Source organism: Acanthaster planci, linkage group LG16 (genome assembly GCF_054643075.1).
Source record: "Acanthaster planci isolate LZ-2023a linkage group LG16, COTS_SCS, whole genome shotgun sequence".
NCBI lineage: Eukaryota > Metazoa > Echinodermata > Asteroidea > Valvatida > Acanthasteridae > Acanthaster > Acanthaster planci.
The window spans coordinates 2195618-2222147 of record NC_141792.1 but is presented as its reverse complement, the minus strand read 5'-3'; the positions used below and the strand labels follow the sequence as shown (position 1 = coordinate 2222147).

The 26530-nt window shown below is 43.1% G+C and overlaps 1 protein-coding gene across 1 annotated transcript in view; it reads right to left on the bottom strand.

The window, feature by feature from the left end:
* LOC147796392 (ephrin type-B receptor 2-like) overlaps window positions 1-21231 on the bottom strand; it is a 62628-nt gene extending 41397 nt beyond the window's left edge. The window contains exons 1-2 of the mRNA XM_087147295.1: window positions 21043-21231; window positions 9588-9670 (exon numbers count right to left, since the gene is read on the bottom strand). Coding sequence (XP_087003421.1) covers window positions 9588-9670; window positions 21043-21124 — 165 coding nt within the window. The 5' untranslated portion in view covers window positions 21125-21231. The remainder of the gene's footprint in view (window positions 1-9587; window positions 9671-21042) is intronic.
* Window positions 21232-26530: the final 5299 nt, after the last annotated feature.

Sequence of the window (26530 nt, the reverse complement as noted above, 5' to 3'; positions counted from 1 at the left end):
AATGCCTGTTATGGGCTGGCCTAATGTTCAATTTTTTTTCCGTGCCAAGTCATCTCTACAATATACCCAGAATGGCCCGAGGTTAAAGTTCTGTCTAGTTCACAACCACCGATCTTTCCCCCTTCACCCCCCCCATATGGAAGCAATATACATGTACATGCAGTCTGACAGCCCCGATATGTGCTTCCATGAAACGGTGTTCTGACCGGGGTGCAGTTAGCTGGCCCAAGCCAGTGCTGCTTCCAGAACTGGCCGGGTCCTCAAAGGCCCCGCTCCCTCCCCTGCTGGTCAACAGTCACGCTACTGGTTAACCTTGCCTGGGCGCACAGGGTGGTTGACACCCTAGCTCCCTACTCTCGAGTCTCTGCGATAACACCAGATCAGGAACCAAATGCCCTGACTGCTAATAAATCTGACATTCGCAGCAACATGGGGAAAAAATGATTGGTTCCGACTTTGACTGAGCGAGTGTCAACTACATGCACTTCAGTTAGGCTTAATCTTTATTCTTCAAATTCAAACAAGATCACTGAACCCCCCCCAAAAAAAAGTTACGAATTTGAAGAACAAAACCAAATTTGTTGAATGAAAAATTTCACCCCCAATAAATGTACCAACCACAATTGGGGCAAGCATCACATTTCATGTAGGCCTACTTCAAATCAAATTAATCTTTACGAGTATTTTTCTTCATCGTGTGAACCATTCATTAAGAATCAGGAGGAATTTCACGGACATTTCCATTTTTAAAAAAATTCTTGGCCTCATTAAATTTGTTTACCAAACACATCCAAGAATAATCAACTGGGCGTCTTCGCCTACCACAACGAAAGCCAAACAAATACAGTACATCAGCCAGTTATCTGCAGAATAGTTCAAGGTTAAACAATCATTTCCCATTGTCCAGATTCCTGATGACTGGAAACAAAAAAATTAGGATCAGGGAAGCCTCCATGACAACAAAGGCTGACCAGAGAAGGTCATCCCTTCAAGGGCCTGGTGGAACCTGTAATTGGATCGCTGACCACCGCTGTTAACAAGCCAGAGTGCCCATTCAAGAAGAGAACCTCCAGTCGGGGCGCAGATCAAACTTGGCTGGCGACTGGCATACCAAACTTGGCTGGCCGAATGGCCGGACCCCAGGGCTAAATTGGCCCAACAATGAGCACTCCTTGCCAAATCCAACAGTTGCAAAAACGAAAGCAGAAAGGGAGGGTGAAATACTGAATCCTCAGTAATGGATCCAAATGCAAGGTCTGTTTTTATTTCCTCTTGGTAAGAATATGCCCCTGAATCCAGGAAGACAATTGATTTTTCCATCTTTTTTCATTGTGAAGAAACAAACGTTCATCCTACGATTGTAGACTGAACAGTAACAAAGCCTCTTCAAAACTGTTGAAATCAATACACTCTGAAACAACTGAAGCCTTGGCAGGACAGCTTCCGCCCTCCTACCCGGTTTTCTCTCTCCAATCTTCAAAATTCAATTCATCTTCCACTACGACCCAAACTGCTAACAGAATCAAAATACTCTACACAGCGGGCACACCTTCTACGTGTGGAAGCTGTTCCAATGACCAGGATCCATTCTACTCTCCACAAACTCATCTGGCAAACTAAAAACAATGATTTGGCAAACAAAAGAATATATTTACACAAAATACCTGCTTCTTTTCCAGTCAGAGTCGAATACATACATTTTTTCTCTCGTTTCAGAACAAAGGAAAGTTTTGTTGCACGGCAAAACATCAGATTTAATTACTATAAATGGCCCAGGCCCTCCTATGGACACACTAGAGTCTTGTTACAGAATTAGATATATGCAATGTAATGTCCTTTGAAAAGATGACATTTAAATCTTTGGAAAAGAGGTTTGGCTTGGGTGTTATTTCACTAATAACCCTGTACGGTGTACATGTACCTTACATCCATGCATTTATGCAGTAACACTTCTTGCCCAGTGAACACGTTCATTAGAGTGCAAGACTACATGTCACACACAGGTATAATAAACTGGCATCATGGACATGCCATTCTGAAGCATTTAACCTCACCAACTTCCACTCCATCCACCATGCAACATGAGGTAGACTATCATTTTACCAGACAGAGTGGGACACAAAACACATTCCAGCCAGTCCACTTGCTGTGGCAATTCGCAAGCCAGCGAAAAAAAAAAACAGAAACCCCCACCAGGCCACCACCTTGGCAAAATTGGCCCCATCCCCTGGCAATCAATAGCGTTCAAATTGACCAATCAGGGGGCCCGCCGACCGCTCGACAGGTGCAGACAGCTGTCATGGGACACCACCGCCCGGCTGGGGGCTCTCGCGCGGGGCCGGTGTTGCTTGCTCCCCGGCGCTGGCTTTGACTGTTGTGTCTGGGCGCATGCATAATATGAGCTAATCAAACAAATATTGAGGTGTTGGGTTAGGTGTTTCAGTCAAGCTCGAGGTGCCTGGGGTATTCACACTCCAGATCGGACTCTCTCAGTTCAGAGCAACTGACAATGTGCTTAGGTTTCCCTCTTGCCGCTGAACGTTTCACAATTTTATTTTTCCTCCTTGTCAAATCATCAACGCAGTGTCTGTCTGGTGACTCATGTTCAGTGATGGAGTGGCTAATAACGCTTTGCTCGAGTCCACAAATTGGGTAAACTTGACAAGATAGGACAACATTCCCATGCAGCAAAGTAAAGTCGGGATGTAGCACTTCTAATGTTATTCAGCATCACACTTGGAACTACCCCGAAGGAATAAATTTAAAAATCAAGAAAACAAGAGCTCAAACAGAGGATGTGGGAAACTAGAAACTAAATTTTTCCGTCAATCAAAGGTTCAGTTTGTATTGCAACAATCCGGAACGGACTTCAGACCTCTCAGGTGTTACCGTGCATAGGGCAAGACAGGCTGATTTTACTGTCGACAGAACTGAGAAGCCATTGCATTTAGTACGGCAACAATTTATAGCCATCCTCCATCACCCGTCACCTTCCAAACTAATCAAAGTTGATCATTTCCCCCAGACAGCAAAACTAATGAAGGCCACTGCATTTTCATTTCGGGTTATGACAAATATCAACAACCCAATAGTCTGCTGCCAAGGCCCATCCGGTCTGAACTTTTGATGGATTGGGTGTCGTTTTTTGCTGTTCCTGGCACGTCACATCCAGCACTGATCATCAAATCTTTCAAGGATGCTGCAGATTCATTTACAATAATTCACTCAAGGAGAAGAATGGTTTATTCTGCCTCGGCCAACTGTTAGTCCTTGCTGTCTCTCTCGTGTCTAGTCCCAATTATGAAAGGGGATCCCAGGTTACACCTTCTCAGCTCGATAAGCCTTGAGACTGGCTGGACAAGACAAAGAGTTGAATCCACCATTTTGATGCCAGCCAGGATCATAAAAATTATCAACCCTCTGTTGTCAAACGCACCATCAGCCATGTTAATGACCCAGCAGCCTTGGCAAACACAAAAAAAAAGGATGGAAAAAACTGCAACGATGAGAGAGATAGCCTTTGTCTCCCCCCCCTGCAAGAACATTTTGCGACTGACAAAGCCCAGGCTATGATGGGACCAGGGCCGAGTCTACAGGTTGGAAACAGTTTCCGAGATTGCAGAGTTGGCTCTAATTTCCCCATTCAGCTCCCCAGGCTAGAGAAAGGTGATGGACACCCCTCCCGTCTGCTGCGCCGCATACTTGAGAATAATTACTTCTTTTTTTTTCTTGGGAAATTAACCACACCATCTGAATAAGTTCCGCTTGACTTGGTGAACTTGTGAACCCTTATCAGAACAACCTGACGACACTCTTTTCAAAACAGCAAAATTGAACTGTATCAACCTTTTTTTTTCTTCCTCAGGGACGCTAAAGTAAAAAATGTGTTGCTTATACTGCTCAGGTCAAGGGGGCACACTTCAGATTGGGGTTTGATTACAAATGTCCAAATGGGCAACAAATCATCCCTGATTCCCCTTTTCTCCATTTTGACCTTTAAATGACATGTCCCCTCGGGTAAGGTTCCAGAGAGGCGCTGGAGATAGGTTGAGATTCGGTTTGGTGTCAGGTACAAAGGGGATGATGATCAGAAAGCATCCTCAGGGGAAGATTTTGGGTCGGGAGGCATTCTGGGGTGAGGGTTCGAGTCAAGGTTTGTGTGGTGAAATAAAAGGGAAGATTCAAGATAAAGAGGGGTTGGCTTTGTAGAACGATCAGCTGGTTTGAGGGTTCGAGTCAAGGTTTTTGTGGTGAAATAAAACGAAGGATTCAAGATAAAGAGGGGTTGGCTTTGTAGAACGATCAGCTGGTTGTGAACAAGGCCACACTGCCACTTAATTTGACCGCACTTCACAACCGACATGGCTGTAATCATTGGGCAACACAGATTGGCAACTGTAGAGTTTATTGGAGGGAAAAAAGGGCTCCAACATGATTGTCTGCTATGCTCTGGTAGAATCCTTGACTAAAGTGCATTCTCTGAAGGGGGTGAAACTGAAGGTTCAGAGGAATTTGAAACCGGCCAAAAAACACATTTATTCCCAGAGACTGTACATGTCAAACACGTCAACATTCCACTGAAATTTGTGGTTCGGGAGCAAAACAAGCCATGATGGTCAGTCAAACTGCAATTCACTCAAGCACTGTTTGGCCAACTGTTGCCGAAAAGATGCCTTTGACTCACCGCCCCCAAAAAAACATGAAAAAGAAAAAAAAAATTCACCCAAAATTTGATTACCCTTGTGGTTTTGAACAGATGGGCAATTTCAGGGAACAAAACCATTCTCGTCAGGGGAGCTACCGGGAAAAATATAGCAGGATATACATTTGCAAAATCACTCTGTTAGCTGGTAAGGGACAGAGTCTACTGACCGGAGGCCAACTACTGGGTGTGCAGCCAATCAGAATGTAAGCGAGCACACAGTGACAAATTTGGGCCACAAGTTGGCAGGTATGATATGAGTCCAGAAGAAACACACCTGCCTCCCGAAAAAAAAAAGAGACGCGCCATTCACTCAAGGTGCCAAATTGTGCAACTGTTTTTCTTGGGAGTTGGGATGAGGAGGATTTTTTTTCTCTCACTTCTTTTTTTTTATTTCAGTAGCTACCGGCAACTCTGGCCCTATTTGTTCGACAGGAAGTGTTGGTTTAGGGCAAGGTTAAAGGTCGGACATTGGTCTCCTTCTCAGGAGGGGTTGTGCGGGAGAGAATGCCAGGGGAGCCCGATGGCAAATTGTGGAATAAGTTGAATTTTTTTACAAACGTGTCTTTGGAGAAGACTATATGATGGGAGAAGAAGTTTGCTGCTTCCCTGGAAATAAAACGTGAAGTCTTTCAGCGGTATAGACAGAAATGCTAACATTTGCTGACGTAAAAATGAGGATGCATTTACTAGATATGTTCCCTAATTGTGTGGAGGTGACTTAAATTTTATTATCACTCGGGAATTATTCCTCAAGACTTGAAACAACCTGACGGTCAGATTAAAATGTTGAGAGCTTTCTCCATGAGGGGAACCTGATCCCTGCTTCAGGATGGGGGAGGGGGGAGACTGGGCCTTCCTCAAGATGCCAGCTACTTTTCCTTGAACGTTTCATTTTCGGAGAGTGATAAGGAGAAGTGACGGGCTGCACCTGCCTGCAAATGATTGCCCAGCAAGCAATCACACCCCCCTCCCAACCGCAGTCACACCATGGGTCCCCTCTGCTGAGAGGTACAGGATCCTCCCTCGCACCAAGAGGCCTCAGTACTCCAGAACATAAAAAAAAAACATGCCCCATTGTGGTGTGGTAATGCTGGCTCAGTTCCACCCGAAGGCTTTCCAAAAATTTACCACTGGATATAAAAAAACGGAATGATAAATATTTCAGCACTTGGGAAACAACGGCACGGGGTATTGCCACCACTTAGGGTTAAGGCTGGTTAATGCCACTGACTTGGTCTAGAGGTTTGCGGGTTGAATCATGGCTGAATGGACCTTAAAAGGTGCCATGACCAGTACGGTCAGCCAGGCGTGATCGCGATTGGAAAGTTTACAGAAAAGGAGTTCATGACTGCAATTTGAAAGGATTTAATCGTGCTTGGGGATCGGCCTATTGAAAAAAGAAAAGATATCTGTCAAAATATAGCAGGATAAATAGTCCCCGGGGCATGGTGGGTTGTGTGGGCTGCTGTTGGGAATTCGCCCAGCTTGGAGCGAGGACCGCTGAGGGTGGATTAGGCGGGAGGTGAAAAAAAGTGGGGTGGTGTTGCCATTGGAAATGTAACGTCTACTTATGGAGAAAAAAAATCTCAAACCCCTTATGAAGCCAAATATTTGACAGTCAGGAGTTTTGAATGTCTACATGTCGGCCTACATCTGACAATCAGACCAAATTCTGCACTTAAAGTTTTCACGGGGAGACTGTCGAAGGGATCTTCGAGCATGCTTCTCCATGCACAAAATGACTGATCTTTTTCAAAAAATCTGATTTTTAAAGTCACTATCCCAGTAACGCACAAGGCGAATCGAGACTTCTGTGGTCCTTGCAGGTCCACCTGCAAGCATTTGGACAATATTCCTGAAAATGACCCATTTTGAACTTCTCTCCGTCCGTACCTCAGCTCACTTTGAGCAAAACTCTTCCTCTTCACTTAAGTTTTCCAAAAGCTTTACAGTAAAAAGTTTCCTGATTGCATAATGCCATGAACAGGCCTATAATTAATCCCACCTATCCATCACGGAGGGGAAACAAGATCTAGAGTAACAATATTATCTCTATCTCTATCTCAAACAAAAGCTAATAAATCAAGAAAAGTTGGACAACATTTTAAGTCAGCAAACAATCTAAGTGCTTTCCTAAAAGACAAGCTACACTGGAACTCTGGAATGTTAAAAAACATACAACCCCCCCCTTTTTTTAAGGACTTGGCAGGGTTAATCTGCAAGTAAGTGTCTGTACTACCCATCAGGTTGAGCTGAGCTTTTATGGGTTCTGGTCTAGACAGGCCAGCCACAGTCTGCCAGCTCTTGGTGTCCGTGCTCCTCCCGCTACATGTGCTTACACCTAAATAATGGCCACGGTCCATTACCCATTACCCGGATTCAAGGGTGGGAAAGGGTCCCAGCGGTCGCCCCCAGACAATGGGCGCACACTTCTCTTGCGCTGGGTTGCCCTTTGTGGCCCCTTACAACGAGTGAGCAAACACGGTGCAAACGAACAACAGTGGAATTCCGTGCACAATTCCATTCCAAAACTACCAGTGAAGCAGTCCTCAGTTGGTTAACCCGGCTGCCGTATCAGACCAGGCAAAGCTGTTCCCTGTTCTCAGTGAGTCCAGAATTTGCGACTGACGCAGGTCCTACATGTATCCTCTAATATACAGTACATGCACATGTAAACATTCGACAAACGATTACATGTGAATTAGTTTTTTTTTTTAAAGGGCAAAAATGATGTCTTCCAACTGAGATATCACCGCCTACACAGTACGATGTGCTGAGGTGCACGACTTAACTTTCAAGTACAAAAATAGAGGCCAGATTTCAACCAGGTGAAGGTTATGAGTGTCATTTTTTAATCACAGAAGCCCACATTTTGACAGTGATTTATTCAGATTACATTTCTATGTCAGAATGTGAACAAAACTGCATCTCTACTCTTTCGTGGATGGAGTTCTGTTGAGCTCCATTCTGAATACTTGTGCGTATCAAATACAGCATATGCTGTTGACAAGGAATTTCAGTCACTGGATGGTTGCAGGCAACAAGTGTGAATCAAAACCCTGCCGGATCCCCCTTCCTGAGCCGTGAGACTGACCAAACCTGACCTCCTACAGTGCCTCCGAAGCTGGCGCTGGCTTTCCCATAAGGGAAAAAAAAAAACCAACAGGGGGGTAGAGGAAAACAAGAGAGAAACTCGCATGGTAATTAGAAATCCGCATGCCAACAGACATGGTGATGTGTCCGGGGCCATTGCCGGCTCGCTTTCTGCGCGATATCCGTCATGCCCCGGGGGCACCAACCACTCTCACTGTTGCGTGCGCAAAGCAAGAAAGGCAGGGGGAAAAAAAAAAAAGATTATCAATGTTAAGAACGGTGCCCCGAGACACATCAAACGGGCGAGTGGAGAGTCTAACTGAGAGGGGGCCCACAAGATGGGATGGGGAACATTGACAGTATATTATGTCTTTGAGACTTCTAATAGCTTTTCTTAACCAGTCCAGGATGCTCCATTCTGCCATTATGATTTCGACATGAAGGTCGTAATTGTGGCTCCTACAAATCTCCTGAACATTCCAAGAAGTTGCAAAACGTGTACACAGTCAATGCCAGTCACTTCTATAATGCGTTATTTTCTACGGTTGAAACTTTCCGGCGAGGATGGACGAAAACAAGGACGTTAACAGTGCCGGTACATGTAACTTAAGCGCATCTGCTTCTTCAAGTTGAGACTGAAGAACCCTATACTCACAGTCATAATCACATGGCACGATGGAGTTAAAGGACTGCGCTCAAACGACAGGAATGTCGGCTGGATTTCTAATGGGGGGACACTATTGACCGATGCTTCACAGCACTGACCGAGACCACCGGCTGCATTAAGGACCCCCCTCCTTTCTTTTTTTCTTTTCTTTTTTTTTTTTTTTTGGTCGGGATGCACTACAGAGAGGCAAGGGGGCTTGAAGCAGCATTCTGGAGTATTTATTGCCCTCTAACACGCAAGGGATGAGAGGCAGACACAGACAGCATGGCCCCACATACTGGCTAAAGGTGCAGGTAAGGTTCATGGTGCAGCTTTAAAGGGGCAGTCAAGGGCACGGTATTTTTTACTTTTCCTTTTAAATCTGATTCTTGGTGAAACACCATGACTCATATTAAGCTTGGACCAATCGTTGCCGAAATTCTGCAAGAGCTGAACAGCCGGAATTGAATTCATGCTAAACTTGACATGGGAGTCAAAAGGAATCATGCAAACTGGCTCTAATCTTTGCGATTTGCGAATTGTGATTCCACTTTTAAAAAAGGATTCTGCCTTAAACTCAACAGCTTTTAAACAGCATCAACAATCTAGCCAATGTGTCCCTTCTGAGGGGGAAAAAAAACCTGTCACTTTCAGACAACTTCAAGGAGCAACGCAATCATGTTCGACAGGGAAACTACATGTACTTCACTGCCCATATTTCTTCCTCATTTTCTGGCGAAATTCGGAGTGGGCTCCTGGACGAATTCCAAACTGCGTCCGTCCGCAGACACTGGCATCAGCAAGGCCTATTCCATGACGCGTACTTATATGTTATCGCTACATGTACGCCCTACAGACTCCACACCAACTAAATTTGAACATGCCACCATTCATAAGTGGCTTGTTGACTGATGTAGCACTGGAGCACCGACACTGAATGGTTACCAAGCAGGTGAAAAGTCCTGTAGAGTTCTGGGCTAGGCGTCACCTCGCAAAGTGTATCAGTGGGGACACTGGCTCTGGAGAGCACCGAGGCCCAGTTGGTTTTGCCAGTGGACGCAAAAAGAGCTAGTTTCTTCCGAAGTTGTAAGTTTCGTGCACTCCTTCCAAGATGTCTGATGAGGGTGGTGGTGCGGTACTTACCCCTGTGTATGTCTCGTCCCCAGGTGGCTCTGGATACGTTGTCCATCCTAAGCCAGAAAATCTTGTGCTATCGTACAGTGTGACTGCAAGGAAGTAAACAGATATCATGGTTATACACCGATTAACGTGAAAGTAGCTAACTGTGGTCTTCACGGATTGTACATCGTAAAAATATCATTTCTCTCTTAGAAACTGTCTGGAAAAATCTCCTAGATACAAATGAGGCATGAAGCAAAGTTGCATGTTCTTCAGCCTTTCGACATCAAGTCCGCTGTAAAGGAATTCCTGTTTTGGTCTTGGCGGCTAAATACTTTGAAAATGAGCAAAAAATGGATTTGGAACAATCAGATTTTAGGCTAGGGTAACAACAATTCCATTACAGGTTCCTCCTGATAAAATTTTGATGAGGCGATAACTCTGGTCTTAGTGTGAATAAGTTTTTCACAGACCACTGCAAACAGTTCTTCCACAAATTAAAAACCAACAGAATAAAATCCATCAATTTTTATCGCCAGATGATGAAACAAAAGCTGAAAGTCTAATCAGATTTTTTCTTCAACAGCATCTCCCTTTATCAACCAACACCATCACTAGTTTACAAAACAGAATAATAATTAACAAGTGCGTCATAAATCAGGGATTGTTTTGCAAACTATCTAGGCGGCTCACTTCTGAACACTGGGCCAAGGGGGAGGTTTGTAAACAGTCTGTGCTAATATTGTCTACAAGTTGATGTTTGCTTAGGGTAGAGCCCATGCCAAACACTTGCATGTAATGAGTATGCACAAGCAGGTCTGTGCTGATTACGAGCCAATAAATTGTTGAAACGTGCAACTTCATAGAGCTCTTTCACACAAATCATGCAGTCACAGCAGTAGAAGGCACGGCCCAGAAAACCCACAGGCCTTGGTAATGACAGTGGGGATCTTCGTAACTTTGCTGGAGGCAACACTTGTTTGAAAATCAGACATCAATTTACAAGATACGATACGAGTAATTTTTCTTCCAAGACAGGACAAAAAAAAGTGGAGTGATTGCAAAACCATGATTTCATGCTTGTATAGAATTGCAATATACAGTTACAATGTACATGTACTGTATACCTTTGGACTCAAATCACTTCAATTCATTTGCTTGAAGATCTCTGAAAACCTGATGCAAGTCTATTTTTCAAGCCAGGCCTGAATGAATAGAAGTTTTTATGAAGACAATCTGCTTCTGTATGGTACCGGTATTTGTAATTTAAAAAAAACACACACATTCCTTTAGCTTCACATCCAATGGCACTGGCAGGTGTTGTGTGGGTTTCCTTCTCCAACTGATTTCCCTCGACCAATCCCGCACTTTCTTTGACGGCAATATAAATATACAGCTGTCACATCTCAGTACAGTGTCTTTTTTTTCCCTTCCAGTCCGAGACGGGGATTTGGGTGATCGGAGTCGACAAGAATGACCCGTCGATTGGCGGGGTATTAACCCGATACGGCAGGTTTTAGCGGACAGCCTCCACCAACGAGTGCAGAGTGGGTAATTTCTGAGGGGGGGTGGGTGGAAGGGGATTCCATAATAAATATGGGATTTCTCCATCTCACAGTCAAATTAAATGAAAGAACTCGGCCTGCAAAGTGAAGCCTTCTCTTCTTCCTCGACCGCAAGAGGGGTTGGACTGATCACAAGATTTGGGACGAGGCACAGCGGTTGCATGTATAGCTGACTAGCTTTACGTTTGCATGTATAAAACATTCTATGTGCATGTACTGAAAATTCAGTGTCATGAAGTAGACGAGATCCTCACCAGACCATGCACAAAACCATGTACCAGACCAAATGGGGTACCAGTCACAAGATCAGTCACAACTAGGGGTGTGAACAATAACAAAGGAATGCTGTTGCTGCAGTTCATTTGAACAGCTTGTGCGATTGGATTCAGACTGGAGGTCTTGTGGGGTTTTCTGATGGTCTTAAGGGGTCTTGTGATAGTCTTAAGGGGTCTTGTGGGATTTTCTGATGGTTTTAAGGGGGCCATGTGATCAAGGGGTCTTGTGATAGTCTTAAGGGGTCTTAAGGGGTCTTGTGGGATCTTGTGGTGGTCTTGCAATGGTCTTGGAATGGTCTTCTCTTGGAAGGATCCTTGATGATCCTGTGGGGTCCTGTGCTGGTCTTTAGTGGTCTTATGATGGTCTTGTGGGGGTCTTAAGGGGGCTCAACTACAACAGGGTAAAGATTGTGAGGGCTCAAAACTTACATTTAACAGTCCGCCAGCTACAGGCACTTTCCTCAAGGTGACAGAAAAATTGTGACGGGCCTCTGCATAAATGGCCCTTGGGCTTCAGTGTGACAAATTGATTCTCAGTGATGCCCACGGATAGAGAGGCATTTTAACAAGGATTAAATTTGCGTTGTTTTTGACCTCTGTCCGCACATTCTATTCCCGCGATACAGTAAAATTTAGAATTGATCTCTAACAAATGCACGGAATGGTCTGTTACATACAGAGTCATATATGACTTGAGGGTCTTTTGGCAGAGTGGGTCATAATGACCTCAGGGCAAAACCAGCCATATCAACTATGCCTCGGGGTTGATGTCCAAGCGCCTTTCTTTTAATAAGCTTTGGGCGAGGCATACCGGTTCGAATACAATCATCCCAACTTGTAACAGGTGCACAAGCTACAAGAATTAAAAACCAAATAAGAAAACCCCAGAGATGTCCAAAGCTCCTCAGTGCTTCATAAAAGACGCCCCCACAATAGCCAAGACACCCGGTCAATTGTCCAGTCATGTCAGGCGCATACTTTCCAGTTGTAATCCTCCCCACACAATAGGATTCATGGCCGCTTCCATCCAGGAGCTCCTTTTCTTCCTTGCTCGGCAAAGAATCAATTATTCATGGTGCTTAAGGCTTTTTTGGTGTAGGCAGGTTTTGCTGCCGCTCCAGTCAGGACTTAGGTACATCACTCCACATGGCCACACTTGAGTGTGCCGGTTAAATCCAACAGCCCCCCTTGTGACAATAAATGATGAGATGTGTGTTCGGTTAATCCCTGGTCATTCACACCACAGTGTCAGTTGTGAGCTGGCAGTGGGGTTGGAAGACGAGGCTCATTTGAATATATCTGGCTAATCTTGTGCATGGACAATGAGTACATGGCCCACTATGCAGACCATTTACAATGTAAAAGAATTTAGTCCGGCAATACTGTCTTCCCCCCCTCCCTGGGGCAGAAAGTTCTGTTAAACATTCCAAAAACGAAATGACTTGTGTCATTTTTATGCAACTTGAATTTCTAAAACGTATGTTGGAATTTGGTATTCTTTTTATTTACAATGTTCATCACACGCCCCTTTAACAAGTAAAACAAAAAAATTCCCTGGAAAAATTGTACACGGGCAAAAAAAGGAGAGCAACATATCAGTTGATAATTCAAATGATTTGCCTGTAAATAAGCAAAAATATTCTTAGACCCATGTTTCATCAATGTCATATTGGAAAAGTTTCCACACAATTATACCAAAACAGTTAAGCCAGAAATTGGTACATATTACATCGGTGTGAATCCAATAATCAGAATAGGCATTTATTCGCATGACAATCACACACTCTATGAAGATGATAATATGACAGCGCGGTAAATCATTTAAAATGTGTACATAATCAAATTCATCTTGATGGCTGCTCAGGCTGCCGAGATGTTGTTTCCCCCCCCTTTTTTTTTTCTTTTCTTCGTGTCTCTTGGTTTCTCTCCGTGCTGATCTCAACAGTTAGTTATGATGAAGAACTGACAAGAAGCCCTAATCTAATCAATGCGCTTCCTTTCGCCTCGCGGGAGCTGGTTTCCTTGCGCCCCTGTTGTACACTCTGCTGTGGTTGGGGTGTTTTTTTTTTTCCTTTATTATTATTACTTCTTGAGTGTATTCCTGTCGTATCGATAATGGCGGCCGTTGAACCGTACGTTAGGGCTTGGATGATTTCACCTCCGAGGTTGCCAATTGCTGATCCATACTTCACACCGCTGGTCAAAAAATGGAAATGCTGACGCGCGTGTCAAGGGAGTCTGGGTGTTTTTCGCGACTGCCCACATGCAAGCAGCAGTACCAACACTGCCGTTGTAACAAAAATTTAACGAAATGGTGCCAAGTTTGGTTACTTTCACTGCAAATGTTTTTAATACCATTTCACAAAACACAGCATATACAGCGCCGTATAAAAAAAAAATCAGAAAAGATACGCAAAACATCAGGGAAACAACTTTTGGCGATTCTCTCGGAAAGTGTGCCCTTTCAGATAAGAGCACAAAAATGCATATTCATGAGCCCCTGGGATATCTCAGGCCACCCATTCAAGATGACAGCGTTCCTAAGAATAGAAAGCCAGCACGGCTACAGCGACCGGGATGCAAAATTACACGCACACGGAGGAACACTGTGTCAACGGTGTACAGGAGATACATGCGTAAACAATTATTGATTTTTTATATACCGTCCGCTGACTGCGGAGAACGCTGAGGGGAAGCTGGGAAGAAGGGGGTAGAAAAAAAAAAGAGGGAGAAACAAAAGGAATGCATTAGCGCTTGATAAGTGGATGTACAATAAATTATTCAGGCGTAGGCCAGGCATCCGCCAGGCATCGCAGTGCAAAAGATTTTTTCACAAGTCTGTGCTCGGTATTGTGAATGTGCACGTACATGTATGTACAATGTACATGTACATGTGCGTAATGTAGGGAATGGGTATATGCCACACAGCTCCACACATTGGTGCACATGAAGGTAAAATGAAATTGAACTCCAGATTATCAATATCATGTACAACTGTACATGTACATGTGCCAGTGCCACGTGCATATTTATGAAGCAGGCGGTGTCCCTTTGACTTTTCTGACAGGTTCATTTGACACAATTGCCAATTCACACATGTGCATGTGTGCCTATTCCAATGCTATCTTTTTCACATGGTTTCAACATTATTGTAGTGTGTAGTCTGGATTCTCTGCTGACATTAAAAAGGGGCCCCCTAACATGCAGGAAATAGTTCAGGTGCAAGACTGCATAATATGCACATGTGAAGGGCACCAGATCACCCTGTACCCCCTTATAATGATATACTGTCCGCTGCTGTACATCAGGTGTTTGTCTCAGATCGTCTCCCTGAAGGGCTATCGCAGCATCAAATGTTTCGGCCCTTCTTCATGAGAGGAAGATCCCAGTAACAGAGCGCACGAGTATTTATAGCATTGGATTTGACAGCGAACACGGCTGATTATAATAAATTTTAAAAAGGGGCTATTTATTGGGAGTCCTGGTAAGGGAGGAAAGCGTTTCCTGCGGCTTTTGTGTACATTAAAATTCTGCCGTTTGCGCTCCAACGGGAGGTAAATGTTCACTTGTCACCCCACGAGTTTAATGCCGGGCAAAATCTTGGCGAGTGTGTTTATGGCCAATGGAACCAAACACTGACTACAACCGTGGAGATGTGGGGTCTCAAACACAGGTGTGATTGCCATTGCGATTTGTGGGTCTCCAAAAAAAACACCCACAGTAATTACCATGGCGATTTGTGCTTATGTTAGAATGAAAATATTTACACCACGAGGACGGAGTTCAAGACGTTTGAAGTGCCAGAGAGAACAGAAACAAGGAAGGCATTGCTGTCTTTTTGGAAGTGACCTTCTTTGCTCTCCGAAACACATTGTGGCTGGTGACGCACGAGTAATGGGAATAATTAGGACGAGACTCGTATTATACAGACAGTCAGTAGGCATGACAGGTAGGCCGGTTCCAAATGTTACGTAACCGCACTCATTCTCGCTAAATCAGATCACGGGGTTCAGGGTTAGTCACCACCACCGCAGCTGGGAGAAAAACGACTTAATGGCCTCATCATGCATTCACGATTAGCTGCCGGACAAGAAACAGCTGTATCGTTAAGTCCACTGTGAATCAGCTGTGGGCAACATGGCGTCTGCCGCGCAGTCCATTCGACCCCTACTGCCAGAGTTTGGTCTGTGAATAACTGCACTTTCAACACACCCAAGATGTCCACATTTCATCGGGGCATCTTTCAGTTGGTGACGTGGCGAGATCGTATCGCAACCACATTTTCGGATGTAATTGACGGTGCAAAACTGTCAACCTGCCTCTCAATTTGTTGGAAGCCGTAACTGTGCAGGTTTACATGTACTCTCTCCATTCTTAGTTTCTTACATCCAGAAACCACAAAGAAAAGACAAAGTAAATGGATTAAAAGGAATATTTCGGTTACATGTACATGTAGAAGGGTGCTTTAAACCTTACAGTCACCCATATAGTTTGGCTTACAGCACTACAAAATACCAAGTAGTAGTCTGAGCCTGAAGGACCTAGCGCTACAGATTACTACTTCTGGCTAGGGCCCTTCCATTGTTACTCGTACAAAGAACAATAAAGCCATGCGTTCATAGTGCCACAGCACTGTATGGTACATTGTCTTCTCTATTGTATCTTATGGCGTCAGAGAACAATAAGGTCATGTCCTCTTACAAGCGGCAGCCCTGTATGCTGCATTTTACTACTATTAAGTAGTACTTCAGGGCTGTTAGGGTTAATGCAATCAAAGCCAATGATGGAAAGAAAAATGAAGGTCGTTTTCCACATGTTACTGGATAAAAGGGTGATCCATCCATTGAAGTGCAAAACTGTTTCTAAATGATGATAAAATGTCCGTCCACCAAAGACATCAGTTCTATTAATTAGAAGTGTAAATGCCAACATGTCATTGTTGGGGCGGGCTTAATGTGTGTGTTTGCAACACAGTTTGTGCCCCCCTAACAAAAAAAGATGTATTAAATAAATTGTCATTAGCACCCCGGCGTCTGACTCACGGGCGGAGAGAAGGTTTAATATCCGCTGATTGCTACGCACCCTCGCAGGACCGTGCACCCCTCACAAAAGGGTAATGGTGGGGAATAATGCATGAGATTAATGCATTAGGCCGCGCTATACTCCGAATCGGCACGACTGGTTCATAGTCTGTTGTATGCCCAATAAGATCGTTGAATTACGGCCTGAATGGACCGCTGCACTGATTCCAAAGATGTCTGACCATGTTTGGCTATCTTTAAATTATTTACTTCGCTGGTGACAGAAAGTAAATCCCTTGAATAATGTGAAAGGCCATCAAAATCAAGAACTTGTTAATGATTCATGATTTGTGGCTGATTTCATAGATTTCAGTTGACTTTAGATATTAAACTGTACCATGCATAAAGGTATACCTGTAGAGCGTTGTTCACGAGTTGAGTAATGAGTGTCGATTGTTTCAGAGTGACACCTCGGCACATCGTACCAAATGCTGTCGTCCAAATGTTTGCAGGCTTCAAACGTGCATCCAAAATGAGCAATTTCTACAATGTTCCGAACCCAATTTTTCTTTTTTTTTTTCACATTGGCATCAGCAAGCAGCTGCACACGGACCCCCGAGGCCCAATGCACATATCATGCACATAACACACATTTACGGGTGCAATGTGCCGAACCTTAACGGATTCAGTAAGTGCCACATTCCCTCTGCCCCCCCCCCCACCATGCCCACATGAATAGTGCACATATCTCAGCCATTACATTTCTGCCGAAAATACATCCGCCAAGGGAAGGGATGCAATTCTGGAGTATCCCTTAGCTTCAGACTTGCGGCAGAACATGAGCAAGTGGAAAGTAAATTTTCTGACGTGTATTTTCCCAGAAGGAGCATGTACGTTTATGTTTGAAACTGCAGACGCAATGGTAAACCTATCAGAGTGATGTGGAGAATTACTTCTTGAAAAATATCCAAATATATACAACTGAACTAACAGGCGAGTCTATGCGAACTTTCATAATCATGCCCTGAGAAGTTGTGAGCACGTTACAAATTGTTAGTTTATTTCCTTTCGCCTACAAAATGTTAAAACATGTACCCCTATCTATTATCAGTTGGCTTATTCGTTTGTAATACAATGCCAAGGTCAAGAGATAAAATATAAGTTACATTGTATACATGGATGCACAAGCCTTCACAAGGTCATACAGGTTTCAGTGTGGAATTGGTTTTCACAACAGGAGCTGCTGTTTTCAATCAAGCTGGGCTCAAGAGCTCTCAAGACTGAAGCTTGACAATTAACTGTCGGCCAAGTTAGTGGCAGGTTTTGGAGGGTACTTCATGACAGTTGGTGAAATTTATTAAGTAATTGCATTTATAAGCTCTTCACTTTTTTAAAAAGGCCAGGACCATTCCCATGTAGATTTTTTTTTTTCATCTCAAGGATTCACGGCATGAATTTTTTGGTTATCAAAATGACATCTCCATTTGTTCATTTGAATGCATCCGAAGCACATTCACGCACTGAATGACCCACTTGCGTATCAATAACGCCATAATTTGATAAGAAGCAGGGCCGAGACACCAGTCAGTGCATAACGGGGGCTCTGCGCTGACATGAATTATCATTTAAGGGGGCGATTCGTAACGAGCTGTAGTCAATTTTCATCTAAGGGATACATGAGCGATGAGAAATCGGCTCAATGACCTTTGAAAACCAATTACTCTTTCTCCGCAACTTGCAAGCAGATGTTGACAAAACGCTGCTCTTGCGTCATTTCTGAGAGGTATTTTCTGTTTCACAACGAACTGTGCGGAGATTCACCAGAGCTGCCTGCTAATGTTGCGACAACCCTCTGGTCCTGATTCCTGTAAACGTACGATTCATGCATAATTTTCCTTTGGAACATCGAGTACTCTCTAAGGGCAGCATTCCAAGATATCAAACGGCGATCACAAACTTGCAGCAGAAAGTATCATCGTTATTTCTGCCCGAGCAATCACAATATCTCCACTGTTTTCCATCGCAGCCCTGAAACCTTGTGAACAGTGGGTAAATGGTACTGCATCATCCTCGATGCATCTTCTTAACAACAAGACTTGTTCAAATTACATGTAACAGTACAAGGACATCGTGAGTTTCATGAAAGCCAGTCGGCACAAGGCAGAGTTTGTAAGATTTAAGTTTTTACAATTCCGAAGTTGCACTCAAATGGCCCTTTAAGTTCATCATGCTCACTGAGTGGAGATTCCTCCTCCTTCCCAGGGAGTTTGGAGGAAATCAGAGCCCAGGGGCCGCAGGCCTCATTTTATTGCAACAGTAGGGCTCCGTAAATGGCCGCCACGCACTCCCCCGCTTTCAAAATCAATACGCAACTCCGCGACTGTGTATATATATACATGTATATGCACGGGTGGCAGTGCGGTGCTGGTTTATTGCCCAGAAGGAGCCAAAATGTTATGTGGGGGTTGGAATTTCTTAAAGCATCAGTTTCGCACCAATGTGAATGCACAAGAGTCAACTTCGATCTCGTGTCTCTGCACACCACATTCGGGCCTTAGGTAAGTGACGAACGCCTCCCACAGACAACAAATCCAAATTCCATGCCAACTGTGATGAAAACAGAAGATGAAACAATGCAATGTGGACATTACGATGAACATAAGTGGGTTTGATGGGACAGGGCTGCTCAACCCAAAAGCTTGACTAGTAGCCTGCCATGTAATAGTGTACACTACTTGCACTGCATGCTTTATGTAAATATAGATGCCCCACTTTCTTCAGCAAACAGTGACAACGTGAATACAAGTTCAGACCAGTGCCTAATTTATCTTGGTCAGAGCTGCACCCCATCACTGCACTTTAAGTTCTAACAAGGCAATATCTATCAATGCCTAACCGGTTTGGAGCATACGACGCTTGCCTTGCCGTGCTTAAGGTTATTTACATCGATTCCATAGCGCTGCGCAAACCGAATGAGGCAGGCCGGGCACCTGCGAGCGGCAAACCTTGGCATTGCGTAGCGCAAGAGGCGAGACAAGTTAAAGGTTTGTGAAATGGAGACGTCCTCGTTTCCAACTCATAACAGCCACTAGTTTGGGTTACATCAATCGCTGGGTGATTGCTTTGCACTAGCCTCTGTGTGATAAATTATGTTGATGTCGACAAACTAATTGGACAGGGCCTGCATGACTGTCCTCCAAAACAGGAATTTCTTGTAGTGCTATAACTAATCTTTAGTATTCTTGTACAGTAGTTGTGAATGTGAGAAAAAGGCTACAGTAATAATGACATTTGCCTGAGGTATGAAAGTACACATTGAAAAACACTCAATGATCTTATAGATCAAGTAACTATTTAACCTACTAGTTCAAGTAACAAATCCTTTCTTTTTTTAATTTCATTATTATTTATCAAAGTTCACTGTCACCACGTCTATTTCTTGCTTTGTCCTTTTGCTTTCAAAATCTATTAAGTGCAGGTCACATCACGTCTTTTCAATGCAAATGAATATTCCATTGAATTATTATCCGAAAGCGAGACGGTCAGTCTAACTTGACAGACAGTCAGTCTGAATACAGAGTCTGAATGGCATGTCCACATAGCGTTACCCTTTCACCCAGACTGCAAGTTTACAGGGGGAAAAAGTCTCTAGCTTTCGCGGCCAAAAACCGCCAACCCGCAGGGCATGCGAGTTGGAAATTTTCGCCTGCATTATTTAGTATCGGCCCGTCGGCCTCAGTCACGAGGCGCACGGCGCCGAGCGATTTCCGAAACCGTTTTAATTATGACCGCCCGGAATTATCATTTTCGAGCTAAAAGCCCGTCAAACAAGCGAGACTTATATGTCCATAATTCCTTTGATGGCTTAGGGATGACGTGCGGGGTTGTTGCGCTCGGGAAAACTCGGAGATTTACGGAGTATTTTGATTGGGCGATCCACCGAAATGGGGAAAGGAAATGTACCGCGGCGACCGCCGCGCTTATCACCGTGCTCAGCGCCGTGACAACCCTCACTGGCGCCAGCAGATTTACGCTAGATTCCTGTCCGGTTGGCGACTTGAAAATGGGAAAAACATACCGCAGTTACCTGTCAGACCAATACAGGAAGCGTGCAGACAAATAGTGGATCATAGTTTATTGCTATCAATTTATAATGACGGATGGTTTCTGAGTGAGCGACTGTTTTCCACGGCTCGGCAGAAGTGAAATTAAAGGAACGATACGGCGTGCATGACGCGACATTCCTAACGGTTAATCCAAAATAAAAACACAAACTTGCTTCAAAAAATAACTTCACAGTTTAGCTCCTTACTCCTTGTTTATTGCCAGGATACCCTGTTACATGCCAAGGCCAATTTCAGAGTCAAACCTCCGACGGGACGGCTGAATTCGGCGTGAAATATTCCCACCCGTAGTGTCTCGGAAATTGGCCGAAGTCGCAGAACTTTTCCCGCAAAGGGGGACAAGAGTGCATCTGCCTGTTGCCATAACGCACATCAACCAGACGACCGCAGTCACACCACGGGGAACCTCTCCCGAATTGTCCACAAAACCGTTGCAAAATCGCCAAACGGCACGAGAAATTCCGTTAAACAAACTCAACATGAATCCCTCTTACCTTCTCTAGCCAAACTCGGGCATATATAAATCCCAAAAGTGGTGAAAACCAGCCAGAAAGTTATTCCATTTCGGCCCGCCATGCTTACTCCATTCGAATAGACTCCAAGTTTGGTGTACTAATGCGCTACACGCGGAGCGTGCACGGATAGTTCACTACTCGCTACTCTCGGCAAGTGAATGATGTACGGCGACTGTTCCATTCCTGCCGCAGGGGGTTGCTGCGTATTGTTGCTCAAAATCTCGCTGATTGGTGGACCGACAGGTGGATTTCGCTCAGGAATTTGATTGTGGCGATCTCCAACAGCGCCCTCATCGTCAATCTCCAAACGAAAATCAGTTCCTGCAAATAATTTTTATCTGTTCAAACAATTTCGGAGAGAACTTTGCGATGTCAACGGCACTTTTTTTGCCGCCAAAATGACGTCAGCGTGGTACTGATATTAGCAATAATTTCTTTCAGTGAGAACGAGCCAATGCTATGTGTGTCTTAACATGATCTACAAATTGTCGGCGAAAACGGTGCCCGTACACACTTACAAACTGAGCTGGGATAGCAATTATAGCCCGAGATGACAGTAGCTGATACGCAGCCGGAGGATGCCTAAAAATAATAGTTGACTGATTATCACCAGTAATTTAATGTTCGTCTGGAAAACAATTTATCACGTACCTTCATAAGAAGTATGTTTAAGGCTTAGCATGAATTGCAGATATCAGATTACAATGAGGCATCGCGTGTAAATGGGAATATTCTTTAGAGAGAAAGAGAAATTGTCACCTTTCAACCGAAAAGAGCGGGGGGAGGGAGATCGATAGCACCCTTCATCCCTGGGTCCTTCAGCGGCAGATTGTATGTGCGAAGAAAAAAAATCATACCAATGCTTGGCACTATTGAGAGTGCCCAGCTTTCGCATTCAGGCAACTTTAGAAGCTAACCTCAATATCAGCGTTATTTTTGTACGGCATTGGTATCATATGAGAGGTTCGAAATGACCCAATATACGACTCAAATTTCCTAATAAGGATTTTTACAATTTTCAGCGTGTGCAATAAACCCATTTCTTTCTAATGCAAAATTCTGTCAACGTTGACTAAAGGCGGGAAAACTTCGACAAAATATTAGTAGAATCTGTATAAATCCACAGACAGATCAAGAAGAAATGTTCGGAGGTGGCTCATTTGTTATGGGGGTTGACATTTTGTATGTGCCCTTTCATGGCTTTTTGGAGGGATGGGGCTACATTTTGGGACCCTTTACACGTTTTTGATTGAAGGAAAATGAAAAATACCGGAAAATATGCCCTTGTCTCATTATTTAAAAACAGGTTGCTCGGGGGGGGGGGCATGGCCCTTGGTGCAACCCCAGCTTCACTCTTGCATAAACCCGAATAAACAGGCTTTGTACCAGTTCATTTGGTCCATACACAATTCGTTCGTTCAATTTGTGAAAAACAAGTCCTTGATGATTTTCATTTAAAAAAAACCTTAAAATCGAAAAAAAGACTTGTTTCTCCTTTTTTCCATTTGGAAACGAAAAGCTTGGCAAAGGATTACTGACAACTCATTTCTCGTTAAAAAAAAAAAGGTAAACGGAAAACGAATAATTTCTTTGAAATTCCATTTTCATTCGAATTCTGCCTTACAAGACGCGTAGTTCTAGTTAATTCGAGGTCGGCTGGTTCTCTACCGTTTCATGATTAATGTTCAGGAGGTAGCCATCTCGTCCTTTTTTTAAACTATGACGTCAAATCAAGGAGAAGCAGCAGATGGGATTGCTTTTCATTCTTCAAAAAGTGCATCGACAGATTGCGATATTTTCACACTGAAAAAGGAAACACTGTGTTATTGTCGTTTTCGTTTTTAAAATAAAACAAGAAACACCCAGTTTCTATTTTTCATTATTTTCGTTCCAAACTGAAAAAAAAAAAAAATAAACGAGTCGTTTTGCAGTTTTTGTTGTTTTATTTTTCATACTGAAAAACAAAAAACGACTTTTTATTCAATTTAGTTTTTCGAGAAAACGAATGAACGAAACGTGCACGGACCAACCAGCAGCTTACCTGCCCTATAAGGTAAAATTCGGATTAAATGAAACTGAGAAGAAATTATTTTTGTTTTCGCTTACTGCTTTTAACATTAAAAACAAGAAGTGGTTTATTTTCCTTTCTTCTACATTTTTCATTTTCAAATGGAGAAACAAGAAACGACTCTCTTTCTTTTTTGATTTTAGCTTTTTCTTCAAATTGAATTGTTTTTCAATTTCTTTTTCGTTTTCAAATCGAAAAAAAAACCGAATACACATCCCCTGTACCTACCCTACACCAATGACATGAATGATTAATTTGTGCTGACCCATGTTTTGCGCACGGTCTTCAAGTTCACTGGCAAGTCATTGGGAAAAAGGGACAACTTTTGAGCAGGCAGTCATCCGGTATATTTCCTGGACAGTGTACTAATCTTTCGACTTTGTCAGCGATATTTGGGGGCAGCAAAGTACATCATAATGATAGAGATAATTAGGTTCGTTTCTGTCAGTCAAGTTCGCGAAGAAAGCCTCACGTGGCATCAGGTGCTGTGAGCCAAGCCCGAATCTGGGGCGGGGGTACATCCACATCCCCCCACGGGACTTAAAGGTTTGCTTTTGAAGCAAGAAAAGATTCTGAACAAAAGTGGAACATTTTGCTCCAAACAAGATGCCGTGCGCTTCGGTATTTTTCGCCCCAGTCAATCCTCTCTTCGGGAGTTTACTTGTAACCCCCCCCAAAAAAACAGTTAGTACGACCTCTTGCTGTTTTTCAAAACAACAAAAAAGCAAAAGATCTATGCTCAGTCCGCTTTGTTGAGGATTTGCACCCTACGAAAAGTCCTAGTTACAGGCTTGTGAGCCCCGCTGAATCTGTGAAGATTCCTAGTGCAAAATTGGAAGAGTTGTGGATTTCCAGACCGGGCAGTCATTGTGTATTTGTTTGCCTGATCACAGCACTCGTTACACGATTCTTGCATCTCCAGGCTAAAGTAAATTTAAAACACCAACTCTATGGTTTTCGACACGAATATATTTACCCCAGTTCAAAAACATAAATGCTGAACACTTTTTCTCCAAAAAAATTTCCTTATTCTAACTAGACAGACGGTTAAAAGGTCTTGAACTCGACATAAGACAGCATTCTAAAGTCAATCAATTAATCCGAGACATTTTCGCTACCACGCACGTGTAATGAAAAGTTTTAGTCGAGTATCCCGCCACTAGAAAAGTATAACGCAGACCGTCGTTCAACAGAGGGCGCTATTTCAAATCCCTGGATAGAATAGGGTCTGTGCTCGAGTCCGCATAATGGCTCCGTCTCAATTTCGGTCTTGCACAATCTTAGGGTCCATGACATTGAGCACTGTGCCTCAACGCGAGTTGATGTTTTCTAAAAACCGGTATCATCATAATACGCCAAAGTAGAAATGTTTCCATTAAACCGGTACGATAAAGACTTCACATAATGCAAGCGCTGTCGGCGACGCGACAACAGAAACAATGGCGAATTTAGGGTCTACGGCATACCAAAACGCACCCAGGTTAAAAAAAAAAAACAAGACGGCATCACAAATAACTTCGTGAATCACCTGTGCTTCCTTGATTTAATTCTTCCTGACGAACGGTAGATCATAATTGATTCATGAAATAAACAGCATTGATAATACTTTCTCCATATTGGCCTGACACGAATAGATATGTCAAGGAACATAGGGCAAAGACGAAAACATGGTCTTGGGACTAATGGGTCAAATGGTTTTCAGACAAATGAAAACTTAAAGCAGCATAAACGGTGAGCGAACAGGACTGATATTAAAAACAAGAATTGATACCCAATTTGGCAAATGAATTTGAATATTTTGTCTTCAGTAACTCCACAGCTGATAAAAACAACAGACAAAAACGAAGAAAGCAAAGCAACAATGAAAACAGATACCCTCTTAAAAATCTCATTTTTTTTGTTTTGAAATGACCCTTAAAACCAATCAAAGTTTTGGAAACAGAAATGTTATCATCCTTTTTTTCCAGTTGGCATCTTCTGTCTCAAATTTGAATGGCCAGAGTTTAACCAGTTCAACAAACCATTTCAACTTCACAGATTGCAAAGTGAATGAACAGCTCTTTCTGTTTTGGTCATTTATAAGTGTATGGTCTATTTCAGTGCAAACAGCACTTTGATAAATGACCCAGATGAATGTTACGAACTCAGGAGTTTTTACTTCAATAAAAGAAATGAAAGGGGAAAAAGAAGTTAAAATACAGGGCAGGATATTTTGACTGGATTGCTGGCTTGAGGTCACTGCCACCTGCTTTAGCTGGATCTAAAAACTGCATTTTTAAAGGTAACCATTAGAGGAAAGGGGAAAAGTGATTAAAAATGTTTGAGTAAAATATAATGACCTCAAAAATAATCAGGGAAAAATTAGCTGCAACGGCTGACACGAAAATAGGTTTAAGAAACATTTCTGTTAGTGAAGTATTAGAAAGACTATAAAATATTGTAAAAAGAAACTTCTTTCTGAATCAAACAGAGGAAACTTTACAGTTTCATTCTCGGACTGTATGAACTGGACAAAAGAGATCGAAGTAAAGAACTGTACTTTTTCCCTTGATCGACAAGCCATTTAAAAAGAGGATTTAACAAGAGGGAAAGCGTCTGTCTCAGGAGAACCAAAATACAAGTTTATCTCATTTGAAGCAAGATATGGGACACAGAGAACACCCCCCCCCCGCCGCCTTTGTGTTGGTCATTGTTGGACAGGAATTTCAGGAATTCTTTACAGGCTTCCAGGGGGGATGTGTTAGGTAACAATAGTATAGAGTGTGTATAGGGATTGGACTTGTGGGGGGGGGTACACCTCTGTCCCATTTCGTGCCTGGTATAATTTATCTAGTTTGTATTTTGGTTGGTCATCGACTAAGAGCAACCCAACTTGGTCAGTTGATTATGTTTAACATTTTAATTAACGTGACCCCTTTAATTTAAACCGTGGTCAGTAGGCGCTTACTTTGTGAAAACACAGATAAAAATAAACCTTCTCGATTTCACATTAATTTTCCCCCATATTAAATGCTACTTACGGGTGGAAATAAACCAAACAGCACATTACTTGTAGACAACTGCTCTACTTTAAATGATTAATCAATCAATCAATCCACCAATAATCAATACCTGGTATCAGTTCATCCATTATCAATGAGCAGATCGATACACTGATGCACTGTGCTTCAGATTAGTAACCTGTAGATATGTACATTGAATACCATGCTGCTGTTATTAGGGCTTAGCTATACAGTGTAAATTAAACGAGTTGTGTTACACACACTGGATTCAACACACACGAGACCAGTATTTTAGACATTATTTCTCTACGTACATGAGGCTGGTTACAAGTCTAATTTTGTCAGAGTCAGACTTCCACATGTACAAACCGCATGCAGTGCAACAGTATATTACAGT